At 60.0% G+C, this 9548-nt stretch overlaps 7 protein-coding genes across 7 annotated transcripts; 3 read left to right on the forward strand and 4 right to left on the reverse strand.

Annotated features, from left to right (window-relative positions):
* Window positions 1-113: 113 nt before the first annotated feature.
* On the forward strand, window positions 114-692 carry OT_ostta01g03210 (Nuclear transport factor 2, Eukaryote; the record flags this gene model as incomplete). The annotated part of the gene is made up of 2 exons (XM_003074330.1): window positions 114-161; window positions 315-692. The coding sequence occupies 2 exons, from the start codon at window positions 114-116 to the stop codon at window positions 690-692; spliced, it is 426 nt and encodes a 141-aa protein (XP_003074377.1).
* Window positions 693-783: 91 nt separating this feature from the next.
* OT_ostta01g03220 (Domain of unknown function DUF59) lies at window positions 784-1269 on the reverse strand (the record flags this gene model as incomplete). Its single annotated transcript, XM_003074331.1, has 1 exon — window positions 784-1269. The coding sequence occupies one exon, from the start codon at window positions 1267-1269 to the stop codon at window positions 784-786; it is 486 nt and encodes a 161-aa protein (XP_003074378.1).
* Window positions 1270-1409: 140 nt separating this feature from the next.
* Window positions 1410-2324, forward strand: OT_ostta01g03230 (Mog1/PsbP, alpha/beta/alpha sandwich; the record flags this gene model as incomplete). Its single annotated transcript, XM_022985354.1, has 1 exon — window positions 1410-2324. The coding sequence occupies one exon, from the start codon at window positions 1410-1412 to the stop codon at window positions 2322-2324; it is 915 nt and encodes a 304-aa protein (XP_022838239.1).
* Window positions 2325-2450: 126 nt separating this feature from the next.
* OT_ostta01g03240 (unnamed product) lies at window positions 2451-3773 on the reverse strand (the record flags this gene model as incomplete). The annotated part of the gene is made up of 1 exon (XM_003074333.1): window positions 2451-3773. One exon carries the CDS (start codon window positions 3771-3773, stop codon window positions 2451-2453), a length of 1323 nt encoding a protein of 440 aa, XP_003074380.1.
* Window positions 3774-3871: 98 nt separating this feature from the next.
* On the reverse strand, window positions 3872-5248 carry OT_ostta01g03250 (EF-Hand 1, calcium-binding site; the record flags this gene model as incomplete). The annotated part of the gene is made up of 1 exon (XM_003074334.1): window positions 3872-5248. The coding sequence occupies one exon, from the start codon at window positions 5246-5248 to the stop codon at window positions 3872-3874; it is 1377 nt and encodes a 458-aa protein (XP_003074381.1).
* Window positions 5249-5365: 117 nt separating this feature from the next.
* On the reverse strand, window positions 5366-7621 carry OT_ostta01g03260 (Nuclear control of ATP synthase 2; the record flags this gene model as incomplete). Its single annotated transcript, XM_003074335.1, has 1 exon — window positions 5366-7621. The coding sequence occupies one exon, from the start codon at window positions 7619-7621 to the stop codon at window positions 5366-5368; it is 2256 nt and encodes a 751-aa protein (XP_003074382.1).
* A 53-nt stretch (window positions 7622-7674) lies between these two features.
* Window positions 7675-9477, forward strand: OT_ostta01g03270 (JmjC domain; the record flags this gene model as incomplete). The annotated part of the gene is made up of 1 exon (XM_003074336.1): window positions 7675-9477. One exon carries the CDS (start codon window positions 7675-7677, stop codon window positions 9475-9477), a length of 1803 nt encoding a protein of 600 aa, XP_003074383.1.
* Window positions 9478-9548: the final 71 nt, after the last annotated feature.

Here is a 9548-nt window from a genome sequence, read left to right on the forward strand (position 1 = left end):
CCATTCGAGCTCGCCTCTCGCGTGCCGCGCGTCGCCTCGCTCTTGGGGCAAGTCGAGTAATCGATCGAATCAACCGCTCACCTCAGACCGTCGCGCTCACGTCCTCACGCGCGATGTCGGCGCTGCAAAACATAAACGCGAACTTCGATCAGGTCGGCAAGGTGCGCACACTTCGATGACGACGATATCGACGGCGCGCCCGCGAGGAGAATCGAACGTCCCGTCGCGACCTCTCTGCGTGCTCGCGTCGTGTTGAACGTCACTGTGGATTACCTCGACGCTGACGCGCTCGACCTCCTCGTTCGCTCACGCAGGCTTTTGTCGAACACTACTACAAGATGTTCGACGCCGATCGCTCGCAGCTTGGTCCGCTGTACAACGACACGTACTCGATGCTTAATTTCGAGCACAGCGAAGGGCGACCGGGCCAGTTCAAGGGAAGCGCCGCGATCGTGGAGAAGCTGCGAACGTTGCCGTTCCAGAAGGTGCAGCACCAGGTGGTGACGCTAGACACGCAACCGACGCCGAACGGTGGGGTGATCGTGATGGTGTGCGGAAATTTGCTCATCGACGGCGAACAGATGCCGACGAAGTTTTCGCAGGCTTTTACGCTCCTGCCGACGGAAGCCGCTGGTTTGGCTCCGGGTAGCTTCTTCATCTTCAACGACTTGTTCAGGCTCAACGTCGGATGATCCTAATAACCTCTATAGCTAGCTCGTCTAAAAACTACAAACAAAAATGAATCGTTATCGCCGCGACGGCGCTCGATAAAGGCGTCGTCCCTCAAATCGCCGTCTTGCCGCTCAGACACAGGTCCACCTTCTCCAACAAATTCGCATTCTCCAGCGCCGCCGCCACGCGCTCCTTATCGTTCAACTGCTTATTCACCGCCTTCTCACTCGTATGCGTCCCCGGAGCGATCAACACATCCACCTTGAACCGTCTCGGGAGCGTCCGGAGCAACCGGACCCGTATGCTCAGCCCGATGAGCGTCGCCATCGAGCAGTGCGGCACCGTGGGCGTGAACTCCACCTTGACTCGATTCTTCGAGTCATCCACCGCGATATCACCCTCACGCACCACCCCCAGCGCCTCCAACGAGTGCGGGTGCTCCGGATCGTTGATGTCTCGCACGTGTTCGAAGATTTCTCTCGCGTCGAACGCGTCTCGCCCATCCTCCCTCGATTCCTCTCGCCCTCTCGCCCCTCGCGACGCCGCTCCCGTCGTTCGCGCGCGCGTGACGTACACCTTTGGCGACGGATTATCCATCCGCTCGCGCGCGTTCTCCGGCGTCCGCGCGTCGCGTCCTCACGCGCGTCGACGCGATCGCGACCCCGCGAGGCCGCGATCGCGACGACGACGACGACGCACACGCGCGCGCGCGCACGCACGCGCGACCGCGACGCGAGATGCGGACCGCGGTCGCGCGCGCGCGCGCGACGACGCGGTCGAGGACGCGCGCGCGCGCGCGATGCGGTGGCGCCGCGGGACGGCGGTCGAGCGCGCGCGCGCGCGGCGTGGGGCGACGCGCGACGGACGCGCGCGACGTGGACGACGCGGCGTCGACGACGCGCGGTGCGGACGAGACGACGATTGGAGACGCGGGAAGGGGGGTGGTGCGGCGCAGGACGGCGCTGTGGACGCTCGGGGCGGGGGTCTGGGCGAGGCGCGCGGGCGAGCGAGAGGCGCGCGCGGCGGACGCGACGACCGGGGATGAATTCGCGGTGAACGCGTACGAGGATCTCACGGTGTACAGGGATCGGGGTAAAAAGTTTCTGCTGAAGTTTCCAAAGAAATGGACCGTCGGGAGTAAGCCCGGGGCGGCGGTGCTGTTTAAAAATCCTGACGCCAAATACAGCAACATTGGCGTGACGGTGTCGCCCGTGACGGTGAAGACGCTCGATAAGTTCGGTAGCTTGAACGAGATAGGCAATAGGTTGGCTAATGCGGAGCAGGCTAAGGAAAGCACGGTGCCGGGCGGGGTGACGCTCACGCGCTCGGACACGCGAGTCGGATCGGTCTCTGGGACGACGTTTTACGACTATGAGTATCGACTCATCACGACGTACGGGAACAAGCGCGTGACGACGTCGGTGACGATCGTGGACAGCACGCTATACATATTAAACGCGCAGTTTTTTGAGACTGCTGATCCAGAGCGTCCCACGGATCCACAGCTGGCGCTCGATCAGTACAACTTGGCCTTGCACAGAAAGGTTGCCGAATCGTTCGACGCCGGCAAGGCTGCCTTCCCCTCGTTCGAGATCGAGGCTGAGGAGCTCCGGGGCGAGGCTCCGATGATCGCTGATGGCATGGGTAAGTGAAGGACTACATCGATTCCATCAAGTTCTATTATTGTGAAGTGCTGCATTCTTTGAGTGTCTTTGTTGTAAACAAGCGCACGGTCTAGTCAAAACGAACTCACTTGCGACTACGAGCGATAATCGATACTATGCACTCCATTCCACAAAACCTTTCGCCTGATCGTATATCCACCATTTGCTCCGTTGCAGGTCGGTGAACAGGTTGCGCGAGTGATCGAAGAACAAGTCGCTCGCCTCGCAATAGTACAACCCTTGCTCCATGTTCCACGAGTAACCCTCGGGAACAACGGCTTTCGGGCATGCCTTTGCGCGAGCTACGAGCTCACTCTTCTCGGTTATGCTTCCGTTTGTACTACCGCCGTGCGATTCGACGTATGTCTTGAGATTTTTAACGCTCCACGATGCAAAATCGACGTCGCCATCCGATGTTTGAGGGGTCGCCGTTTCTTCATGCATCTTCGCTTTCTTCGCCGGAGGCGCCGGTTCCGGAGCTAACGCGTCGTCATCCTCATCACTATCAGCGAACATATCTTTCGCGCCCGCGTCTTCGGTCGGGGCTGTCGTCGGGGCATACAGTTTTGCAGCGCGCTCGAACGCTTCCTTCTGGAATGTGTACACCTCGTACTCTCCTTGCCCCATCAAAGCGCTGGATAACTCGGTCAGCTTGTCAAACACCTTCTTCTCTTCATCACTCATGACCTTATTTTGCTTTACCCGACCGCCGCCGCGTCCGCCGTCTTTCTTCGTGTTCCCTCCTAAGCGCTTCAGCGCCCCGAGCACGGTTTCGCCTGGGTTCAAATAGCTAGCGATTTCCCGTTGCATCGTCGCAATGTCGCTCTCGCTCATCGCTCTCGCACCTTCCTCCTCCTCCAACGCCGCCGTGCTTCGTCGAATCTTTCCACTTTCCAATCTCTCGTCCACCTTGGCGTCTTTGTCCAGCCAAAGCGTCGTCTCGTCCTCTTCCTCGGCGTATTCCACATAGTTACCTTCGTCATCAAAGTATCCCTCCTGCCGCTCTTTATCGAGATTAAAGCTAGTGAACCCCTCTTCCTCATCATTCTTCTCCATATTCTCCTCAGCGTCCTCGACGCCCGCCCTCGTCTCTCTATCGTCCGTCGACCGCACGCCCGCCGCCGCCTCGCTTCTCAGCAGCGCTCGCGTCTCGCTCGCCGCTTTCGCTCGCGTCGCCAGCGCGTCCTCGTCCTCGTCGTCCTCGGCGAACGACACGCGCTTCCCTCCTCGCTTCACCGCTCTCTCGTCGTCCGAGTCCGCACCACTCGGGAGCACGGTCGCGCGCGCGTCGCCGCCCTCCTTGTGTTTCGCCTTTTCCTTTTCGCTCGCCAGCACGCTCGCGACGAGCGCGGCGGTGGATCCGGGGGCGTGCTCGACCTCTACTCGGTCATCACCGTCCTCGGGATCGTCGAAGGTTTGCGTGCGACGCTCGCGCATGGCGGTGGTGGAGTACGCGCGCGGGGGAGTGAGGACTGCGCCGCGCGCGCGCGATGTGTTTTACAAAGCTAGGAGAGCTCTACTGCGGGCGCGCGCGCTCACGTCCACTTTTTGATCGCGTTGAAAAACTCATCGTACGAGAGTGAGTCGTCGTTATCGACGTCGAAGACGTGGAATATGACGTGCACGATATCGTCGCTGAGCTTCACGCCGGCGGTACGACGGGCGATGTCTTTGAACTTTTGCCTTGTGATCACCTCACCAGAGTCAGAGATGCTCTTGATCTCGCGCTGGAATGAGCCATCGCCGTGCTTCGAGATGCGAGCGAACGCTAAAAATTCAGCGCGATTGATTCGAACTTTAGACTCGTAACCCGGAAGTCGCTTGACTTCGTCCATGAAGCGCTGCAGGTGGTCCACCTTGCACCCGCTGACGAGGCTGTATCCAAAGTCTCGCATCGTGATGAGGCCGTCCTTGTTTACGTCGTAGTGAGCAAACTCTAACGCGTCCATCTCATTTCGCAGCGTACGCAAGAACGCCTGGAACTGCTTCAACGTCAACTTCTTGTTTCTATTCGGGCCGAATAAATAGTCCAGCAAACCATCAGCGATATTGTCTACGTTGGACATGCCGGTGTCCAAGCCCGTGCGCAGACCCGTCGCGTGCTTCACCTGCGTGCGCATTTCTTTCATCATCATCGTGAACTCGTCCACGTCAAGCTCACCGCTTCCGTCCGCATCGTATTTCTGAAAAACGGACAGCGACGATTGCCTGTCCGTGTTGAGCAGCGTGTTGAAGAACAAGTACTCTGCGAAGTCAAAGATCCCGTTGCCATCGGTATCAAACAATCGAAACAAATCGCTCGTGATGACCTCTCGGCTCACCTTCTTCCCACGCTCCTCCATCCCGTCCGTTTCTCCGTGCAATTTTCCCGCACGCGTGTCTCGACTCCCCACCGCCGGGTGCAATGGCAGCAGCGAACGCACCAAATCGCTCAACGTCATGTACGTGCTCCCGTTCTTTCGCACGCTCGCGAAATAATCGAAAACCTTCTCCGGCGGCGCAAACGTCCTCAACCGCCGTTCGTACGCGAAGAACACGTCCTGCTTGTACTCCTTCGTGAACCCTTCTCGCGCGTACACGTTCAACCGAGCGAGTTCGCGTTCGTAGTGCGCCCGTCTGATCGTCATCCACTCCTTCCAGCTTTCCCGCCCGTGCGTCGCCGGTCCGAACACGGCGTCGAACGCGGCGACGCCGCCGACGAGGAGCGCCGTGACGCCGAGCGCGAACGCCCCGGGCGTGCTCTCTCGCGAACGATCGTATCGCTCGTACCGATCCAACGTTGAAATTCCTCTCCAGTGCGTCGATCGCGCGATCGCGGTCGTCGCGAGCGTCACGCGCGGCGTCGCCGAGCCGCTCGAAGAGACGCCCGCGCGCGCGATCGGCGCGCCGCGACGGAGCGAGGCGGCGAACATGACGCGCGTGACTCGAAGTGAGGACGTGTCGCGACGCGTTGAGGTGGAGTGCCCGAGTGTTCGCGACGGTTGGTTGGCTGGTTGTTTACGGGCGATCCGTGGATCACGAGGGCGCCGCTAGAGGTGAGCACCGGCGACGCGATGGGGCTCGGGAACGAGTGCGCGAGTGCGAGCGAGCCGAGCGACGGTGACGAGCTTGTTGTCGATTGGTACGCTCGGGTCGGCGAGCTCCAGGACGTCGACGCGCACCGAGCGCCACTCCGCGCGAGTGAATAGGTGGTGGTTTCTCTGCACCGCGGCGTAGAGAGAGTTGAGAGCGTAAATGAGCATACCGTGCTGCACCGAACGACGCTCGGCGATCTTGAGGTTGGTGAGCGCGCGCTCGGCCTCGTGTAAGAGCATGCGCATCTCTTCGCGCTGCCGCTTGCGACGGCGGTACACTGAGACCGAGAGCGACGCCTTGATGGCGATCGTTCCCGCATATAATCCAAGCGCGGCTGGAAAACACGCCATGAGGGAGAAGTTCAAGCGATTGGCTCGCATGAGCTGGTCCATCTGCATCAGAGCGCTCTCCATCTCAACCTTCATGACTTGCGTCTGCAAGAGCAACAGTTGCATGAGGTCTCCCGCGAGCATATTTGTCAATGGATTTTTTAGCTCTTCTTCGACTCGAGCGGTGACGAGTCGAGCCGGATCGATCTTTGACGCCTCAACTTCTTTTTGTTCGGTATCAGTGGCGTTGCCACCACCTCCAACTGTTCTATAAGCTCGATAGAGCGACTCAGAGACTCCTGGTTTAGACGCTTGCTTCATGTACTCACCGAGCATACGGTCCAACGATTCTTTATCATCCTCCAAGCGCTCGGTGGCATCATCCGGACGATCGGATACGAATGCAGCTCTTAGCTCGTCTCTCAACTCTTTCAGTGGATCAAAGATGCGCGTTTTCATAAAGTTTGTACACGCCGAGGACATCGACTGCAGCAAGTTGTCCAAGTCGTCGCTTCCACACAAACGACTGTGACGAACGGCGACAACGGTGACCACCGTGAGTGAAACACTCCCGATGGAATACAACATCCATCTTCGCACGTGCTTTGAAGGCTTTGCGTGCACGTAAAGCGCTTCGTGAGATGTGTCTCTGACATCGTACCACTCTTTCTCGACGCGCTTCAATGCTTGCCACAACGTATCGTTTATCCTCGGTAACGGCAACGGGTTGCCGTCCACAATGAGGGGCTCTCTAAACCGATGACCCACAGCCGTGTCCTCGGATAGCTTACTCAGGTCCATACTCGCCAATCGTTGCAGGCGACTCGGCGGCCGAGGCGAATCCGCCGGAGAGCTGTCGTAATCGACGCTCATCCTCGATCGAGGAGATGGCTCCGGAAGATCCGGCATCGCTTTCAAAACTCCTGAGCCCAGCCGACTCAGCGACTTGAGTATTCTTGGACTATCTTTGACGGACATTCTCGAACCGGTGGATACTTTCGCCAAGTCGCCGTGCCTCTCCATCGTCGTCGTCGAGTACTCTTTTATCTCCTCAAGACACTCCAAGAGCCCGTCTGTGGCGTCCATGATCGACTGTCTTGTCTCTTCTCGCGTCAACGAGTTGTCTAATGACCCCGAACTCGCGTATGAGGAGTTCGCCACGGCGTCCGCGTGGTGGTGCACCCGTCCCACGACGCTCGCGAGCGCCACCTGAAGCTCGCTCAGTGCGTTCACTCGCCCATCGATGATCACCCGCGCGCTCGCGCTCGGCAGCGCGAACGTCGTCTCCTTCCCCGTCAAAGCCGCGCGAGCGTGGCAGAACAGTCTGTAACTCCCCTCTCGCACCAAGTTTACAAAATTCCTCGGGCCCGTGTTCAGCAACAGAAACCGCGCCTGCCCGGTCGGTCGATCCCTGAGCAATTCCCAGAACGACAGCGACGTCGTCGCCGTCTCTAAATCGCTCAACAACTCCCTCGACATATCCTGCGCGAAGAACAGCATCGCCCTCGCCGCGTGCCCTAAATCACTCTCCTCCGCCGCGCTCTCCGCCCGCGCCCCGTCGCCGTCCAACGCCGCGCTCACCGCGAACGCGTCCCGCCACCACACCGCCGACGCCCCCGTTCGTCCGTCTCGATCGAAGAACACCGGCAACGGCTTCACCCCCGCCCCTCCCCGGGCGTGCGCGCGCCCGCGTCGCCGCGCTCGCCCCGCGCGTCGCCGCAACTCGTTCGCGACGTCCCAGAGCGACGTCAACCTCCTCGGCCTCGTCCCCGCGTCCCGCGCGCGATTGTCGTCCACGACGGTCGTCACCGCGTCTTTGAATCGCGTCGTCGACGACCTCGCGGGCGGACGCGCGCGGTCGTCGCCGCGGTCGGGCGCCATGCGGGTCGTCGACGACGAGTGCCGGCAGCGAGCTCGACAATCGCGCGCGCGTCATGGCGCCCGCGCCCGCGCTGGCGGACGTCGCGGGGGAGGCGCGCGTGCGCGTGATCGGCGCGCTCGGTGGACGGCTTCGAGCGCGCGCGGGATGGGCGCTGACGCCGCCGAAGCGGAGCGACGATGCCCGCGTGCGAGGACGCGTCGCGGAAATCGCGTGGAACGGCGACACGGACGGGCTGCGGAAGGCGCTCGCGGTGCTGCGAGACCCTCTGATCGTGCGCGGTGGGTGCGCGAGTTGGACGTCGTCTCGCGCGTGGACGGTGGAGGGGTTGGCTCGAACGCGCGGGGGGTGGATGTGCGAGACGCGCGCGCCGCGGGACGCCGAGGAGGCGACGACGAGCGGTCGAACGTTCACGTACTGCGAAGAGTCGCACGAGGCGGTGCGACGTGGGGCGTTCGAAGCGCCGAGCGTGACGGTTCGGATGCCGTTCGCGATGGCGTTGGCGAGGGTGCTCGGGTACGGCGGCGGCGGCGGCGCGTACGTACAAGCCGAGCTCGAAGAGGACATGAAGCGCGAGTGCGAGGGTGGGGCGAGCGACGCGTTCGACACTCTGGGGGAGGAATCGCAGGCGAAACGATTGTGGCTCTCGCTCGCGGGATCGGTGACGCCGTTGCATTACGACGCGTCGTGGAGCACGCTTGCGCAGGTAGGTTCGGGATCAAAGCGCATGTTGCTGTATCAGCCGTTCGCGTTGGCGTCCATGGCGCTGTATCCAGATTGGCATCCCTTGCGCAGACGTGGGAGACGATTTCCGAAGAGACAGCTCGCTTGGGAGGCAATCGTGGAGCCCGGAGACGTGCTCATCTTTCCTCCGCGTTTCGCTCATTACACCGAGTCTGTTGCACGAGACGACGACGAGTGCATCTCCATGTCGGTGACGCAACGTTTCAGGAGAGAGAAACAGCCTAGAGATGATGAGGCGGCGAGTAATGATGACGTGGCGAGTAAGTTTCGTCGATGGACAGATCATCGAGACAGACCCAATTCGTTATCGCGACTTATCCTGCTCGGACTCGTTGACTCGCACGCCGGCGACATCATGGATCGCGACGCGAGAACAGGTGAGGTCGCGCCAATCGATGTTTCGGGCTGGCAAAGCTCGATGAATGATGAATGGCGGATCGCCACCGAGGAGTGCGCTTTCATCGTGCGAGAGTGCGTGGGTGATGAGAACTTGCTTGGTATTTATTGTCGGGGTTCTGTGGCGCGAGGTAGAGCGCGAGCAAAAATTTCAGATGTCGATTTGATCGTCATTGCTCGAGCAAACGTAAACGAAGATAGTATTCGGGATCAAATTAGCGAGCGTTGGCTGCCTCGATTCTCTCACTTTATCAGAAAGAGCGATCTTCAGTTCGAGTACGCGTCGTCGGAGACCGAAGTGAGTGATCCAGCTTTGAGGTTTGTACTGGCGACGCAGAGTGTGACCGTCTTTGGCTCACCCCTTCCCGATAGTCTTCCATCGAGCGCAAGAGTCCCCACAGTGCAGGTTTTGAACGATATCCACGACGATATCTCGCATGCGCTCGCTCATGGGTCGGAACGTGCTATCGTGTGGGTGCTGAAGCGTCTCATCAGAGCATCGTTTGAGAAGCACGCGCTCCATCATGCCAGCGGATATACAAGAGACTTGTTTCATTGCGTACAGTTTGCTTCTGTGCACGCGGACGACGATATTCTTAGCGATTTAGCCACGGCGCTAGTGGTCTGCATCCACTCGCCGCGAATCATTTATGGTGAGTTTCTTTGGAGGGGTCTTTCAGAGGCGCTCGTTCGACGCCTGGAGACATGTTTGTTGTAACATCGATTTTTTTAAAGAAATGTTCTTTTTATCGCATTGGCAAAGCATACCGGTACCGGTACCGGTACGGT

Source organism: Ostreococcus tauri (genome assembly GCF_000214015.3).
Source record: "Ostreococcus tauri WGS project CAID00000000 data, contig chromosome 01, whole genome shotgun sequence".
Taxonomy (NCBI): Eukaryota; Viridiplantae; Chlorophyta; class Mamiellophyceae; order Mamiellales; family Bathycoccaceae; genus Ostreococcus; species Ostreococcus tauri.